Below are 18,295 nucleotides of genomic sequence, written 5' to 3' on the forward strand. Positions count from 1 at the left end.
GCAGTGCATATGGCTCTGATTGCCAATGGCTTGGAAAAAGAAAATGGCTCGAAATTGTAGCAAAATTTGATTGATGTGTGAAAAAAAGTAAGAGAATGTTTGATATGAAAAAGTTAAAAAAAAAAAAAAAAAAAAAAAAAAAAAAAGAGGTTTTGTAATGATTTTTTTATTTGAATAATAGTAAAATGTAATTGATATGATGTAAAAAGTAAGAATGTTGGGAGTTGAATTTAAGAAGAATAGTATGAAGCTTTTTTGAGTCCATTGGCAAACAGAGCCTATATGCTTCCCAATTTGAGGCAGCCACGAACGTATCAAATTTGAAAGTAGATGTACTATACATTCTCTATTTATTTATTTATTGTTAAAAATTATTATTAAATTTGTGGGGTTTATGTGTTGGAGAAATAAACTGTTTAAGAGTTTTTACTAGAAATACACTAATATACATATCTGAACACCATTCTAGCCCAAAAACACTATGTGAATCTTACAAATTCAATAGTAATTTTAAAAAATGGGAGAATTGAAAAAGGACCAAAAAAAAAAAAGAAATGAAGCATTTTCCTAATAATTAATATGATGATAACTTTTCTCTTCCAGCAAGTTAGTTAGAGGCTAAATAAAATACATAAAGTATTATTGTTGTATTAGCAAGAAATACTGTAAAAGAAGGACGATTATTAACCGCTACTTATTACGATTATTAAGTAGTGGAGTGAAGTTGGCATTGCCGAGTGAAGCAAGACGGTAAAGATCCATTGATGGAAGGCTTTCAGTGATGAAGCTTACTGTGGTTTTTGGATTGAATGGATGGATACTTGGGAAAAATATGCTTCCAATGAATCCCTTTATATAATACCCATAACATACCACGTACGTACTTGGGAAAATATGCTTCCAATCAGGGCCGGCCCAAAGGCTAGGCGACTTAGGCTGTCGCCTAAGGCCCCCATTTAATAAGGCCCAAAAAAAATTTTGGGTAAACTTTTTTTTAACAAGGCCCAAAAAAAAAAAATTGTAGAAATTTCTTTTAATAAGGCCCAAAAAAAATTTTCATAAAAATTTAAGGCCTCTAATAATGGTAAATAAGTAATAAGGACCAGCATATAATAATAATAATAATTTAAAAGAAAAAAAAAATCTCTAACCAACATCTTTGTCTCTTAGATGGAATTTGGAGAATGAAATATTATTAAAAAACCTATCACCAACGCCTATTGTTTCTGAGTGATGGAATTTCACATTAAAAGAAGAATCAAATAGTATTGTTTATTTTCAAAGTGGAATGTAGGCTATCTCTTGTCTCTTTGTTGTTGGAATTTCACATAAGAACGAGAACCTTCACTCGTATCTATTATCTAGCTTGCAATTTTTCTGACTCTCTCAGAGATCAAGAACCTTCATGCTAATTCTCCAAAACCTTCTTCCTCTAAAAAACAAGAAATTTCCAAGAACTCTCTAGTCTCTGCCTCTCTGATTTATTGTTCTATTTTTATAACTTATTTTATTATAGTCAAAATAATTTTTTTTATATAACATGCGTTTAATTTGTTAATATTTTTAATCAAACATGTGTACTAGTAAAAAATATGCATCTGGATATGAAAAACTTAAAAATAAATAAATAAAAATAAAATAGAGAGTAGAGAAACTGATTGAGTCTCAAAGAGGAGCTCTAAATAAATTTGTTATTAGAAATAAACAAAATATAGAGGATAATTTAGGTGAAAAATTTATAAATGAACAAGAACAAATGTTTATGACACAGGCCAATGAAAAAATATTGATGCAAAAAAAATGCACCAATTGACATATTAAATTATATAAAAAGACTTGATTCTTTCCCAAAGAGAAATTAAATGGATTAGCGATAATATCAATTGAAAAAAGAATGTTAGAAAATCTTGATTATAAAAACTTAATCAGTAATTTTGTATTCCAAAAAGCGAGAATAATGATTTTTAAATAAAATATAATAATAATAATATTAAAAAAAATAATTTTTTTACTTAAAGAAAAATATAAAATCTCATTTCAAAGTTTCGCTTAAGGTCTCAAAATACGTTGGCCGGCCCTGACCAACTCCAAAAGCTCCAAAACCTATCGGTGCAAGGCATGTGTGTGATATACAAGTACTGAATAAACTGTACGATCGTTCATAAAATATTATTGCATGTGGAGCATATCCTTGAGTCAGTATTGCATGTGATCCTCAAATGTAATTTTCAGGCTTAATTTGTCGTGATATGATAATTTAGGAAATCTCAGACTTTAGCGGACAAGTATCTTTTTTTCATGGTTTAGAATAAAATAAAAAATAAAAAAGCTTGAGGGCCCAAATAGGACATGTATTAATGTATACATGCATGGGTACTACACCCACCTGCTTAATTTACCATGCATGTTAATATGTTATAGTAGTAGTAAAAAAGACTAACCTGCTTTATTCATCTTCTCAGCTCCCTTTTATTGAAAGAACGTACGTGAGAGTATATAATTAATCGCTTCCCCGGCCACTCTCCCTCTCCTTTTCCTTGACGTTGATCGGAAAAAAAACGAAGTACGTACGCAAGAATCACCTTTTTAATGTTGTAGATATCCACAATTTTTTTTTTCTTTCACGTCCACGTTTTATTCATCAAAAAAAAATAAAAAATAAAAAATTCCACGTAGAATTGTAGAAACAAACCCATCGTGTTAGAAATTGTTAAAATTTACAGCTGTAAAGAACATGCCCTAGAGTCTCTGATAACTTGGAACGTTTATCCTTCAAGGTTGAGGAGGTCAAACCCATCGTGTTAGAAATTGTTAAAATTTACAGCTGTAAAGAACATGCCCTAGAGAGTCTGATAACTTGGAACGTTTATCCTTCAAGGTTGAGGAGGTCATTGTATTTTGAAAACCCGGAGAAAGCTTTGAGTTGTAATAGTATCTTTTGAATATATATATATATATATATTAAAAATAATAATACTCATCACAAAGTACTTGACAGACTCCCAACGTATAAACTAATAATATATAAAGGCATGTGGGGTGTAAGCATATTTTCCCAAGAGCCCATTCAAGCCAAAAACCATAGTATGCTACCTTCAGTAAAGGCCTTTCTCAATGGCTCTTCATCTTCTTGCTTCAGTCCACATGCTCCCATTAAAACGTTCCATGGCAGTACTTGTAACATCCGGAAGTGGCAATGTTTCTCGTCCTTTCCAATGCAGGGCCACCAACGAAATCTCAAGTACTAATTCCAATATTACTAGTGTTCGGCGATCAGCAAATTATCAACCACCCATTTGGCACTATGATTACATCCAGTCACTTACAAGTGAATATGTGGTATACATTTTCTTATATATTGATTCTTATGGTCTGTCTTTATTTATTACTAGTTTTTGTAACTATTTTTAATTTGGCTTGGCAGGGGAAATCATGCACCAGACGGCTTGATAAGTTGAAGGGAGAAGTGAGAATGATGTTTGACGACAAAGAGGTGGATCCTCTGGAGCAACTCGAGCTGATTGATATCCTGCAAAGACTTGGATTATCATATCACTTTGAGGATGAAATAAGAAGCACATTGGAAGGTGTATACATGAATACCAACCATGGTATATGCAAGAAGGAGAAGAACTTATACGCCACTGCTCTTGAGTTTAGACTGCTAAGACAACATGGATATAGTGTGCCTCAAGGTAAACAACTTAGTACTAGTGATCAATACTTCGACCAAAATAAATAAATCAAGGACTCTGATGCAAGGAGAAGCCTTCTACCAATGCACGTAGGAGAAAGAAAATAGCAACTGTGAGAATATTTTCAAAGAGGAGTGATACATACTCTCAAGTATTATTAATTATCATATTTAACGTGAAAATTATAATTTGATAAAATAACAAATGAAAGTGCATATAGCATCTAATAGTGATTTTCAATGTCACATCAAAGAGTAAGCAGTTGTGAGTGATCACTTGGGTTATATGTAGCATTTTTCTATTTTCAATATTATAATTTAGCTTTATTTCTTTCCTTATTTAGTTTAGGGTTTATTGTTCACTAGTCCTATCTTCTTTACAAATACAAACCACGATAATATAGATTATGATACTTCAATATTCAATATAGTCAATATGTAGCCCTAAAGCCTTAAAGAACAAGGATTCCATAACATTCAGTACCTTAAAAAAGCTGTATGGACTTGACATCTAAACTCGTCAATCGCCATTATATATTATTCCTTTATTCATTAATTGTTCCCCTTTAAATGTTTCAGTGGGCAGGTTTATGCAAATCTTACTTGCTGGAAGCAAAGTGGTATTACAGCGGATATACACCATGCTTTCAAGAATACGTTGATAATGCATGGGTTTCAATATCAGCACCAGTTGTATTAGTGCATGCTTATTTTCTTGTCACAAATCCAATAACAAAGGAAGCTTTGGATTGCTTGGAAGAGTACCCCAACATAATTCGTTGGTCATCAATGATTGTACGACTTGCAGATGATCTTGGAACATCTAAGGTATATATGCAAAACAAAGTATATATCCTAAGAGTTTCATCAAGAATGCTTTTGAACACTTTAAAATCCTTTATATATTTTTATGTTTTGAAACTGACCAGGATGAGTTAGAAAGAGGTGATGTTCCAAAATCAATCCAGTGTTACATGAATGAAACTGGTGCAACTGAAGAAGATGCCCGTGAGTACATAAGGTCTTTGATTAGTAACACGTGGAAGAAGATAAATGAAGAAAGAGCTGCGGATTCTCCCTTCTCTCAACCATTTATTGAAATCGCAATGAACCTTGGGAGGATGGCTCAATGCATGTACCAGTACGGGGATGGACATGGTGTTGTAGACCGTGAAACTAAGATGCGCATATTATTATTATTCATTCATCCTATTCCTCTACATAGGGATCAACTCGTTAAAACATGATGGTCTTTATCCTTTTCTGTTTTTAATTTTGAAGTGATCAAATGTACTCTACTTGTAATGTCTATTTCTTCCCCACATGCCAAAAAACCAAATGCGTGTCGTCCGACATTGCTTGCCGGACAATAAAAGGCCATTATGTTTACTGCAAGTTACATCACTTCCTAGTTAAGATGGTTCTAGTGCCAGTGGGCTCCCTTCCCTGTATTTCAGTTCACAAGTTCACTTACCACGTGCCTCCCATAACTTGGACATGACTCTTGTAATGGGAAGGATCAGAGTCTTTTGTTACTTGCTCACGCGCATATTGAAATAAATTATGATAAGTTCTTAGAGAAGGATTTGGCTTAATGCTATAAAATAAAAATAAAAATTACAGCAAATTTTCTGTAATTTTTTTAACTGTTCAAATTTAGTTTTAGTTTCTCCTTTTTTTTATGAACAGTTTAAAATTAAATTTGAAAGTTAGAAATTTACAGAAAATATCTCCGTAATTTTCCTTTTTTTTTTAGCACTTAAGCCATATTCTTTAGAGAAAACTTTGGGCTCCTTCAAACTAAGAATTTGAGAATTAAACCTGGCACGCATGCATGCATGCTTTTTCATTATTGACTTGGGCCCTTAATTAACCAAAAGTATCACCCATCCACGCATGCTGCTTTGATAATGTTTTTTATTTTATATTATCAGGACTCAAAATCCAAGAAATTTCTCTTGGAGAGAGAAAAACATTTATTTTTTGGCACTTAAATAAGTCCTTCATTCGATTTAAAATTAAAAAAATAGAAAAGAAAAGAAAAGGAGGACGCCAGGCAGGCAGCCAGAGTGAGGATTTAGAGAAATCAGGCTAGACTGGCCATAGAAGGGGCTCCCTGTCAATTTGTTCAGATTACATAAAAGACCCCTCAATATCATATAGAAATTATTAGTAGTAATACAGCATCCATCTGGGATGTAGAAATAGGAATTATGTGATTCCATGTAGCGAGGATCTACTCTTTCCTGAACGCTAATTGAACCAGAATACAGTGGGCCTAGGCCAACCACCACTGCCCATCTCAAAATCCAAACCCTGGCGGCCTCCGCATATGGAGGAGCCATGAGCTCAGGAAAAAACTGAGGCATTCAATTGACCAAAAGTAATCACCTAAAAGACTTAAGAATCAGCAGCTGGTTCAGATTTTGGTTCTGACGATCCAACAATTTCTTCAAAGGCTTCCATGTCGATGGTCATTTCATCATCTATTTCAGCCTCTTCTACATCTGTCATTACTTCATCCCTGTCTCCTACCACAACAGCCTCAACCCCGTTTTGTACTGAATTCGGGTGAGGCTCAGGTTCTTCGCTTGCTTTCTCTGCTGCTTCGTCTGCCTTTGGCATCACTGATTGCGGATACGGATCAGTAGAGATGGTCAACATAGACGTCACCAACAAATTCTACAAACAGGACAAGATTAATTGTTGAAACAGTAAGCATCAAAAGCGGGGTCCTGATTAAAGAATAAATACAAACTGTATATATATACACACACACAGGCGTTTAATACATAAATTTTAGAAGAAAATTGTCCCATAAGAGCCATAGTTTTATCCCTATAATAAATCAAAAAAGACGAACATAAACATAAACAGAAAAGGTACAATGCATGCAAGAGTATTGTATTGACTAGCATACCTTTTCTAGTGCTAAAGCAAGCTTCGAGAGATTTGGGTAAAGACTTCGTCCTTCCAATAGAATCTGCCCAGTACAAATAAAATAGTACATATTAAAGCAAGTTAGAGTAAATTAGATATGTAACAGCAAATAGACAATTGATGTGCAATATCTTCCTAGGCAAGAACAAGTTATAAATTAGTTAAAGATGTGCAATTATTCCCATCGCCCACCCCCAAAGATATCCACCAACTTTTTCTTTGTTTTTTTTTTTTTTTAGGTGGCCGGGGTCGGTTGGAAAAAGAGCTATGACAGTTTAAAAACCACTACCAAGACATAGAGAGTCAACAATAGATGAATAATGTAATTATAAACGGCATGACTAACAACATATTAAATAATATACAAAATGAAAGTAATCACCTCACTGAGCCTCTGCAGGGTAAATGGAGGACCTTCAACAAAGCTAAGAAGAGCTGCATCATAGAAAGACATAAAGGATCATAAAAACACGAGCCTTCAGAATTTTTTTTGCATGAAATGCCACTTGCAAGACCCTAACCCACACTTCCAAAAAATTCCATGAGAAGAACTAGAAACTTTTTTTATTATTATTATTTTATGAATAGAATAACTAAAAAAAAAAAAAAAAAGATTCTAAATGAAACTAAAATCCTACAATGTTATATTCTTGAGAGAAAAGAAACAAGAAATTCATTAAACATAAGACAAAAACTACAAGACCAGTGACGAGCAATCTCATATTCAGTATAGCAAGCACCACTATGTGAGTGTTATAATGATTCATGGGCCGACTGAATGAGAGGCCTGAGGACCTTCCCAATAAAACACCATTAAAAACTTCAACTAGCAATTTCACATCAACCATCAGTAGGAATGATAAGATAAGAAATTTATTTCTTTCTCACTATTGATGGATTAGTTCTAAGAAGTCCATCCAAAGCCAAATCCTTTTTAAGTCTGTCAAGAGTCCATGAAAGACCCCTTAAGCGACTTGCCAACAAGAACGGTAGAGCAGTTAGGCTTCATCCAGCAACTTGCCAAAACTTTAAGTGTAACAGATGCTACGAACTAGATCTAATGACAAACTCTGACTTCACACTGCAGCACAGGTTCACTTCTCAGTCTCTCTATCTCTCACTCTACCCCCCCAAACTACAAACCCTTGTCTTCCATGATTCTAAACTATGAGGAAGATTTCAATGTAGCACCATTGGTCCAATGTGGTTGGGAGGACAATGGCTTCACATTGCAGATCAAGGTTCACTCCTAAGTCTCTCCCTCTCCACCCCCCACTACAAAGCATTATCCTCCATGATTCTATATTATGAGGAAGATCTCCCCCCCCCCCCCAAGATCTTTGGATAGAAGTCACACCAATTTGGGCATCAATGCAATCTAACACTAAGAACCTACTCTTTTTCCCTACATCATCTACAATTTTTTCCTAGCAAGAAAAACATGGATACACAAAATATAGCAAACTTAATACTGATAACACCTCAGCAAGCCAAACCATTTTACAAGTTTGAATCAATATTTTCAGACTTTTTCATATAAAATTCAAAAAAGACAATGTTTCCAGTAAAAGGTGAACTGAGAAGGGATCATCCACTAGTGGTCCACTGAAACCATAATTGGTTTCAAAAATAGCTAGCAAAACCGTGTTCAACAGAGGCAGCAATCAAAACAAGCTTAGCACTTTCTTTTGAACAAGTAACCATTAAACCACAAGCTAAGCATTGAAAGCTCGTGTATTAAGTCAAGCCAAGCTTGATTAGGATTGGACTGAAGTTAAATGCATCTTCCACTCAATCAATTGAAGCTCAATCACCAAAGTATTAGATTTGGTTGCTTTAGCTCATTTTCAACCAAGCCAAGCTGGAAAATATTCTTTCAGAATTCAGTTGTCACACATCCAGAATCAAGTAAAGACTCTAGGTTTCCAGCAAGCCACTGACATATTCATTCTTATTATGAATTAATGATTTTCATATGTTTTCCTAATAATCTTCTTTTAACCTCAATCCCATATGTTTTGCACTAGAAGACATGATTAGGAATATACCTTCATCCAACCTTTTTACAAGCTCCAGGTATGTTTCTCCTAAAGAAGCATTTTGCTGCTCAGTAGTCATTTTTGCCTCAGCATACTCCGACAAGACCTTCATTTTCATAGAGAAAGAAAAGGTAATGGTCATTCTGGAAAGCGAAGATAATGATGCAATGATGTCGTATGTTACAAAAACTAAAAACCATAAAAATGATTACTGTGAAGTAACTAGAGACTCATGCCAGTATACCTCCTCCCCATACCTGCTTCAGCTGAAAGGATAGCATATTCTTCAATTTGTACCAACCATGCCTGAGGTACAAAACACAAAACATGAAAGGATGCAAAGATTAAACAAGCAATTATATTTAGCACCGTGACCACAAGCAATTATATCATGCATCACGACCGCGTTCACTTTTACATTTCCTATAATTGTAACATGCAAACTAAGACAAAATGGGCAACCTATCACCTAAACATTGAAATAGCTATACAGTAACAAAAATAAGTACAAATCTGCTTCACAGCTAACTGACACCTTGCCTGCCATATTTAAATCAACTACAACTCAATATCAACAGTTAATACAGTACAATCCAGTTGCATTTACAAAATAGAAATATCAATTAAAAATATCAATAAAACCATAATTCATCAGGTTGTTGAATTAATTATGACAATGTCAACTAGTGTACCATCACAGAATCCATCATCGTGAATCACTTATAAAGCTCAATTTCACCTAGTAAGTAAGCAATGTAGGACTTAGCACCTATGAATGTCTTTATACCACCCACTTTATGAAAAGTGCATCAAGAATTTCCTGGTGGTTCCTGGTGTTACAATATGACAGGAGTGATTCAAATCAAGAAAGCGTGTCTTGTGAAAGTAATGAGTTTTCCCTGAATTAGATCCAATGTCTTAACACTCCACAACACCACATTTCTCTTCCGAACGAAACATATAATAAATAACAACATACAACACTACCAGAAACCTACAAGATAAGTGTCAACGATTTGGAGATGAAACGGCAATAGGATCACTTCTCCATAATGAATATGAAGCTGGAAAACATTTTTCGCTTTTGAAAAAGGTGTAATATCATATGAAAGACATGACTTCAACGGAATGGAGAGTCCATGGATCTAGGGAAGATTCTTTGTTTTTTGAAAGTAGCTTTTTTCACTTGTCTGCAGCTTTAGGGAAGATTCTTACCATGGAAAATCTTAAGAAGAGATTGCAGTCGATAGGTGCTGCTTGTGCAAACGGAATGGAGAGTCCTTGGATATAGGTTTGTTTTCTGAAAGTAGCTTTTTTTCGCTTGTCCACGGCTCTAGGGAAGATTCTTATCATGGAGTTGTTGGAAGGTTGCAACATAGGGGGGTGCACAATTGTGAGGGGCAGCCGAGAGACAACGGGAGGTGGCATCGGGGAAAGAGGGCAACTGATTTCCTTAATAAGGATGGGTGGTGTCGCAGTTAGAGAATGGGGTGGGAGACAGAGGGGAAGACAAGGTCCAAAAAATGGCTTACGCCCCTTGTAAGCATAAGCCATTTTCCTCCCTATGGTGGCAAATTTGTTGTTAAACCAAAAATCATTTTCTGTTGACCAGTATTTTTGGTCTGCACCCAACACCAGAAAATAAGGAGTTTTCTTGAAAACGTTTTATGGCGAAACAAACGCAACCTTATGAGGAAAAGATTTCACTCTATCAAGTCTTCAAGCCTTCTAAAAGGTCATATTTCTATCAAAGAAGTTCCATTTTAAGTAATCATAAGAAATTAAAAACTATAAAAAGCATGTCACACCTTGGCATCAATTCAATAGCTATTCCATTTGTCTTGTTAAAAGAATCTTTTTTTTTTTTTTTTTATAAGTAATGTTGTATATCAAAAGCGTAGAGTGGTGCAACCCTAGTACACAGGAAGTGCAGAGGGACGCAACCCTAGTAAAAGAATCTTTTATCTTCAACTCCTCTTTCCTCCATTAGTGTGATCTTGAAGAACAATTTGCTTACTAAAGATTTTACTCATTATTTCAACATTCACTTAAAACAATTTCAAAAAGAATGAGGTCCCATTTGGTTTGCGGAATGAAACCTAGGAATAGCTATTCTTTCATTTGGTAGGACTTATTCCTAGAAGTAGTTATTCCCATGAGAATAACTATTTCCTTATGAAAAGGAATACTTATTCCTCTAAAAAATGAGATAAATAGTTATTCCTTAAAGAATATACAACATTTTCCAAAAAACAAATTTTTTTCAAAATTTTCTTTCAACCCTTAAATTTGTTTTTTATTAAAAAACAAAAAAATAAAAACAGAAAAACGTTGATTTGCAGGCTGGCCACCCACTGTAGAACCTAGGGTTGGTCGCACCACCTCCGGGGCACCTTGGGGTGGACCCCCGAGGTGCTCCGAGGGTGATGCGATCATCCCCGGTGGATCCCAATCTCAATCAGAGGTGGCTATGCCACCCCCAAATCCACCGGGGGTGGTGTGACCACCCCAGGTCCTACAGTAGGTGGCCAGCCACCTGCTGCAATTCAACAGTTTTCTTTTTTCTTTTTCTTTTTTAATTTGAGTTTTAGAAAAAATAAGAAATGTGGGTTTTTTTTTTTTAACTTTGGTTCAATTCCAATTATAACACATATATTGTTACCAAGCTAAGGAATATGAATAACTATTCTATTCCACTCTTGTCTATTCCAGTAATAACTATTCATTTTCTTAATGGAATACCCATTCCTTTTCTTAATCTAGCAATAAAATGAACATACTCCAAACATGACAGACCATACAATAATGTAAACAGAGCAACCAAAAAGGCTATCACATATGCAAACCAAAACATAAGACAATTATTTGAATCAAGGGAAGAAAATGAGAGATACAGTAACAGAGCTGCCACTGGTGATGATGATGGTGATACACAAAGATTGAGATACATCCCCCAGCCCCACCCAAAAAAATAATAGTAGTAATTCCCTAAAAGAGATCTGGTTGTTTTTGCTGTTGCTTCTTACATGCATTTAATGCAGTAACAATAAAAGATGCACTAAGCACTAAATCTAACCATACAAGACTTAAAGAAGGAAATTTTTAAATGAAAGCATACCAAAATTTCCCAGTGGATGCAATAACTTCAAGTATGCCTTTGACTTCTTCTTCAGCAAACTCACACTCCAGTTCCACGCCTCTAAAATCTCAAGTGAAACACTCCTTTAATAAGATAAAAATCATAGAAGACACAAATATCAACACACAGAAATTTTTAGACAATGATGAACATCAAGACCAGTCTAGCAAGGTTGCAGGTTAATAGATTAAAAATCAAAATTCGACAAGAAACGATCATTTGGTAGTAGCTGAACTTCTGCTGATCATGTTTAAGAAGATATACAAATATAGCACATTCCAAGAAGATGGTACTCATAAACATTTGCATGTTTACAGTTATTTTTGATAATTTTACAGATTTGGGTAGTTTCATGTCAAAGTTATGAAGCATTTATTTATGATTTTAGTAAATTCTAGTTCACTTTGATCTTATTCACCTATTAGAAATCCTGGATCTTTTAAGTAGGTTTCCAATCTAAAAATTTTATACCAGTTATAAACCATATAAGCAACAGAAAAATTAAGCATATTGATTAAGAATAATAATCTGCAGAGTTTTGGACTTTTTCAACAGTGAGACTTCATATATTCCTTCTAGAATAGACTCCTACATGACTTAATAAAACTCAGGTACTCCAATGCTTTTACATCCATTTCTATAATCTGCACTGCTATGCAAAACTTTCCACCTAAAACCAACCCATTGGAAAAACGAATACCATTTGCAAGAACCTACCCTTTTGTCCACAGATCCCAACCAATATGAAACATCAATCCAATTTCATTCATAACTAACAAAAAAAAAATTAATAGTACTTTAAAGGAACCTAATCGAATCCATTTAGTGCTAGTTACCTATGACACCCCCCAAAAGTTAAGTCTCGCATTTTGTGGGTGGATTGCGAAAGTGTTACATGGATACTAAATCTCATATTGGTTATGTTGTGAGTACACTTGTGAGGTTGTGTCTCACATTGAGAAAGTTTGAGAAAGTATAAAGAAAAATAGTAGTTCAGATGCCTAAAGTGGACCCAAGCCCATTAGTTTATGCTTTTGAGCTAAAAGTTGTATCCAAATATATATATATATATATATATATGGTTGGTCGGGCGTAAGCAACCTAACGGCATGCCCCTCGTAAGAGCCCCCTCTTGGTATCAGAGCCTAAAATAGACTGCCGATCCTCTCACTCTTTAATAGAATGGTAAAGAGAGGCTCTCCTGCGGCAGGTGCGGGTCCGCTCAAGTGCTAGGACTCGTATGCTCTGGTAGGTACGCAGTGCAGCTGAGGCGCTATGCTGAACAGCGGCGTGGTTTGGTGAAATTCCGAGACCCCTGCACTGTGGGGTTAGGGTTGGTCGGGCGTAAGCAACCTGACGGCATTCTCCTTGGTATATATATATATATATATATATATATATATACCAAGGAGAACAAAGCCTACCTTCATCTTCCTCTTCAACAAACCAAGTACAGCCTCTTTACCAAGAAGCCCAAGACCCTTATAATCTTGGTGAAGATTGAAGTCTGAAAAGCCCAAATACAGCAAGCACTATTCATCACTATTTTGGCGGTCATTACTATTTGTCGGCCATTACTGTTTAGCACTATTCATGTCGCTCAGCACTATTCATCATTGTTCATCACTATTCATGTCGGTCAGCACTGTTCACATCACTATTCATCAATGTTCATCCCGGCAAGTCACTGTTCATCTATAGTGTTCATCCCGACAAGTCACTGTTCATCTACAGTGTTCAACTTTTTATCTTTCTATTTATATTTTATAGCATCCTCCGCTCATGTATTAGCAATTCGGTTCTTCCGAATTTTCATAATACTCTTTTCTCTTTTCCCTCTCTGCAGTGAAATCTCACAAATATATATGTCAGAGTTTCATCCATGTATTACAGAATGTTTCATTCAATGAAAACTTCTTCAAGATTTTCTTGATTAGCTGTATAACATGGGGAGCTTATTTGTGATTCTATCTTTATACCTATTAACTTTAAATTTTTATCTCTTCTTAAAAGTTCAACATAAGCTGAGGAAGAGGTAGAATTTCTACGGCTTGTGTTGTATCTTGAAAAGCTGTTTCTTTTATCATGAAGGGTGGTTTGTTGAGTTTTGGTCTGTCAAAACTTAATCTAACACTACCATCTAAGTATTGTTGTAAACAGTTTAGATCAAATGTTGTATTTTCCGTTTTTGTTGGAATGTTTTCATTTTCTAATAGCCATTTTGATGGGAGTTTTATTTCAGACCAAACTACTAATTTTGGTACTCTAACGTTTGCTTCACAAGAATGTGTCTGTATTAGTAAAGTTTTATCTTTGGGACTTTTAACAAGAGCATGAACATTAAGATTTGTTTTCATTGACTTGTAATAAAATCTGTAAATTAATGCTAAAGGTTGGCTTCCTTCTAACAGATCATAACTTGCTGTTTTAATGTTCAAAGTTAAAGCTTTTAAGATCTATGGATCACTTAAACTTAAAGTGAAATCAAGGAAACAGTCAAAATGAATTGATCATTAATGAAGACTAGATTCAACGACTCCTAACATGCTAGTGTTGTAATCTTTATGTCTTGCATCTCTTAAACACAAAAATACAGAGGCATTGATTCCTAGACGGACTAGGGGTTTTACAGCAACTTGGATTAATCCTATGTGAAGGAAATTTATTTTCTTTTCTCTAAGTTTTTTAATTACTTCTTTAGAAAGTAATTGACATGTATCATGATGTTTATTTAAAGCATAGACTTGTTCAACTGTTATAGTTTTATCTTCTTTTTCCCACTGAGTTAACATGTTTAATTTTTTATTTTCATAAATTTTGATAAATTCAAAAAAATTTATATGTAACTTATGTGTGTTCATAAATTTTTCCCATTCTGCAAAAATTTTTATTTTTTGTTCTTTTGTATATTTTGACTTATATTTTTCTCTTTTTTCTGCATTCTTGGTAGAATTATAGTTTTTTATTAAAGGTTGGAGGTTTTAAAGCAAATGGTTTACTTATAGTCATTAATTGTGGGTGTAAAGGAGGTTCTTCTTTATATATATATGACTCCCTTAATATTTCTCTCCCTGACAATTGGTATCAGAGCTATATATACTCTTATTTGACTCCCTTAAGAGCATCTCCAACAAGAGTGGCTATTCTAGCCGCTCAAAATACACCTTCTTTCATTTTAGCTACTAGTTTTTCACTACACACTTCAGCAGAACATCTATTTTAACCATCTCTTTTAATTAAATATTATTTTATTATTTTCTAACTTTCCCTTTTCTTCCCCATCTCTCTCACACAGAGCAAAAATTGATGCAGTGAATATCAAGCACCCCAGCATTTGAGAAACCTTGAAACAACATTCACACTTGGGAGCTCAAAGTCTGCAATCATGTTTCCCCCCAAAGACATGCCTTCACCATCTTAATTATTCTTAGCCTATGCCTCCATGGCCGCTTCAATGATGCTTGTACGGTCGATGGCCAACGAGCTCATTCCCCACCCAATTCGTGGCTATATCGTCTCTACCCTGCGCCGACTCGAAGAAAAACAACCCCAATGATCCTTATCCTCCGAGATCAGAAAAACGCTACTTTGAGCTCACTCTCCACAAGGTACACAAGGAAAAGATCTTGAACTCTTACGTGCCCTTTTCCTTGAGAGAGCCAAGGCCATCAAAGATGAGGAGAGGGAGAATTTCTTGAACCCATATTTGGATGACAGTGAGGGTCCGGTGAGGGAGAGCAAGAAAAGAGAGAGAGAAAAGTTTGAGCATTGAGGGAGAGAGACGAGAGATAAAAAAATAATTAAAAAAATCTTACAAGGGGCTACAGTGAACTTTTAAATATGAAAGTTCACTGTAGCACTAGTAGGGAAAACCTCTACTTTACAAGCTCTGTTGGAGCAAGAAAAAAAGTGAAAATAGCTAAATTTAACTAAAAGGCTAGTTTACAAGCTCTGCTGGAGATGCTCTAATATTTTTCTCCCTGACAATTGGTATCAGAGCTATGGTTAGCTTCCGATGTTGATACGAGTGTCTTAGTTTGACTCCGGTAAAAAGAGTGGTAGCTCTTGGAGTACGCATGACACTCGTGTAAAATGACTCACGCATGAGGAGTCGGGTCAATGTGGAAGATTCACAAGTGAGGTTGTGTCCCATATTGAGAAAGTTATGTAACTAACGGTTACATAGCAGTTATGTAACTAACAAAAATTCTCAAGCACCCTATAATGCTAACTTTCATTTTTTTCTCCCAGGTAAAAATTTCAAAGAGGCTGCTGGAAACATCGAAAACAACTGTGGTTTTTTCTTTCTTTTCTTGTACAGTACAGCTGGTTGCCTATGGCATAGAATGCTTTGTCCAGCCATGCATTGGTTGTTGCTCAATTCTCCCCCAGTTAGGGAAAGCTTTAACTCAAGTTTCAAAGTATTCAAGTAATAGAAAACCATGAATTTCGAATAGCAGCCACTGCAAAAGCTGAGAACTTCAAAATCTGTACCTTTTTGTCTTCTTGGTTGACATACCGATGTAGATAGCAGATTGTTTTTCTTTCCAATCTCATTGTGAAATCTATGTGGGTTGATAAAATTGATTGAGATAGCTAGATAAGAAAATCATCTTTCGATACTTATGGAACTTGGGTTGTTTTTGTCCCTCCACAGCATTCATGGGAGTTGTCATGCATTTGCTAGACACTTTTAAAACAACCACTTCAAGCTGAAATTGGTAAGAACTTGAAGAGTTCAGATTCAAAGGAGCTTGTATCGGACCTTCTGTAAGTTAAAAGCCAAGACATGGGATCACCAATTCCTTTATGCATTCAAAATGTGAAGAAAATTTCATTAGGTGCCTTTTTTTTTCTCTTAGATGAGAGAGTCTTAAGTAAGTCACTGCTGCAAGAACAAAAGTCATGTTCCCTAAACAGCTAAGAAATAGACTTACGTCATCAATTTTGACAAACGATCTATTTAAATACAATAATCACGTTATAGCTCCTTAATTATTTGATCTCATGAATGCAAATTCAGCAAACTGATGTGGTTGTTCGTTCTACCAATATCATATGTTTGAAGCGCAAAGATTTCACTCAGAAAATAAAAGATTCCATACTAATAGATTCAGTATCACAACCGTGGGATCCAATATACAGATTTTTTGGTTTATCTCTTTGTTGGTTCTGCTCGATCCAGAATGTTTCAGTTTAGGTCCTACCTACAATCTGGATATACCAGGGGATGATGTATGGTACATTGGTACCCCTCAATGCCAGCCCAAAGCATGCTGCTTTAGCGCTTGCTCACCAAAGCATTAACCAATCCACAAATTTCAATACCCTTGTGACCCATCACGTTTCTTCCCTCGGACACCAGCAGTAAAAAAAAAAAAAAAAAATTATGAGTAAATTTTTTTTTTTGTTTTGGTCCTCATCCAATTGGACCAAAATTTTCTTGAAGCCCTCAAAGTCATGTGAGAGAGCTTCCAACTTATATGATTCGAAGGGACATTTGGGATTTCATGAGAATAGAGAATCAGTGAAGCTAGAGAGTTGTATGAAGTCAGTGGCTCCCAAGTAATGAAACCCTAAGATTTCAACGCCACACCGAACATACATAAGAGGAAAAGATGCAAAGCGATAAACCATAGAAGCACTACACGAGAGGCAAAGTGAATTATGAACAAAACATGTAAGGTAAGCGGTATATACCCGTGATTAGTGGCCTCAGGGACGATATTATCTTCGTTGGGAACAGCATCATTGGAAGGAGTGATTGAGTGCTCCGAATTTTCATTCGATGGCGTCTCCATACAGAGCATCCACCTACTCGAGTCAAGACGAAGTTTTGCAAGTTTGGAAAATGAGAGAAGAGGTGAGAGAGACAAACCAAAGGGGGAAAGAGACGAGATGCGATGGCGAACAAGCGGCGGCGGCGACGAAGCAGTGGCGACGCTGAGTGAGGGCTGATAAGGCCGAGATCGAATGAGGAGCGGGGAAGGTTTGATTGGGGAACGAGCCACTAAGCTTTTGCCACATAGTATGGCACTATCCGTAATCTCAGCCGTTCAACCTCCCCATTTCGTTAGATTTAATCATAGCCATCGGATACTAAATCTAGACTGCCATCAACTTTTCAGTTTCTCAAATTAACACTTCATTTGCAATTAAGGCTCCGTTTACTATAATCACTGTATATATATATATATATATATATATATATAGGGATATATTGCAGATTTTTTTTTATAGTTTATATATATATATATATATATATATATATATATATATATAGGGATATATTGCAGATTTTTTTTTATAGTTTATATATATATATATATATATATATATATATATATATAGGGATATATTGCAGATTTTTTTTTTTAATAGTTTATATATATATATATATATATATATAAACTATTAAAAAAAAAAATCTGCAATATATCCCTTTGTTTTGGTAACAAAAATGGTCACTTCAAAAATTTAGAA

The 18,295-nt window shown here is 35.1% G+C and overlaps 2 protein-coding genes across 2 annotated transcripts; one reads left to right on the forward strand and one right to left on the reverse strand.

Annotated features, from left to right (window-relative positions):
• Positions 1–3,080: 3,080 nt before the first annotated feature.
• Positions 3,081–5,236, forward strand: LOC132166752 (myrcene synthase, chloroplastic-like). The gene is made up of 6 exons (XM_088512800.1): positions 3,081–3,339; positions 3,425–3,695; positions 3,916–3,949; positions 4,145–4,190; positions 4,274–4,522; positions 4,624–5,236. Exons 1-6 carry the CDS (start codon positions 3,115–3,117, stop codon positions 4,939–4,941), a joined length of 1,143 nt encoding a protein of 380 aa, XP_088368926.1. The 5' UTR covers positions 3,081–3,114; the 3' UTR covers positions 4,942–5,236.
• Positions 5,237–5,770: 534 nt separating this feature from the next.
• LOC132167961 (serine/threonine-protein phosphatase 4 regulatory subunit-like protein) lies at positions 5,771–17,806 on the reverse strand. The gene is made up of 7 exons (XM_059579016.2): positions 17,513–17,806; positions 11,792–11,872; positions 8,931–8,979; positions 8,683–8,779; positions 7,017–7,069; positions 6,615–6,677; positions 5,771–6,376 (listed from the first exon to the last, which is right to left on the reverse strand). Exons 1-7 carry the CDS (start codon positions 17,620–17,622, stop codon positions 6,095–6,097), a joined length of 735 nt encoding a protein of 244 aa, XP_059434999.2. The 5' UTR covers positions 17,623–17,806; the 3' UTR covers positions 5,771–6,094.
• Between the last annotated feature and the right edge of the window lie 489 nt (positions 17,807–18,295).

The sequence above is a fragment of the Corylus avellana genome, chromosome 2, assembly GCF_965113065.1.
Source record: "Corylus avellana chromosome 2, dhCorAvel1.hap1.2, whole genome shotgun sequence".
Taxonomy (NCBI): domain Eukaryota; kingdom Viridiplantae; phylum Streptophyta; class Magnoliopsida; order Fagales; family Betulaceae; genus Corylus; species Corylus avellana.

Excerpts from the sequence above, each read along its gene's own strand:
- LOC132166752 (XM_088512800.1), top strand. The coding sequence starts at position 3,115 with ATGGCTCTTCATCTTCTTGCTTCAGTCCACATGCTCCCATTAAAACGT. Across the intron at positions 3,950-4,144 it reads TTTCAATGTCACATCAAAGA|CCTTAAAGAACAAGGATTCC; the intron begins GTAAGCAGTTGT and ends GTAGCCCTAAAG. Across the intron at positions 4,523-4,623 it reads ATGATCTTGGAACATCTAAG|GATGAGTTAGAAAGAGGTGA; the intron begins GTATATATGCAA and ends GAAACTGACCAG.
- LOC132167961 (XM_059579016.2), bottom strand. The coding sequence starts at position 17,622 with ATGCTCTGTATGGAGACGCCATCGAATGAAAATTCGGAGCACTCAATC. Across the intron at positions 11,873-17,512 it reads CCTGAGGCCACTAATCACGG|AGGCGTGGAACTGGAGTGTG; the intron begins GTATATACCGCT and ends TTGAGATTTTAG. Across the intron at positions 8,980-11,791 it reads GCATCCACTGGGAAATTTTG|GCATGGTTGGTACAAATTGA; the intron begins GTATGCTTTCAT and ends TTTGTACCTCAG.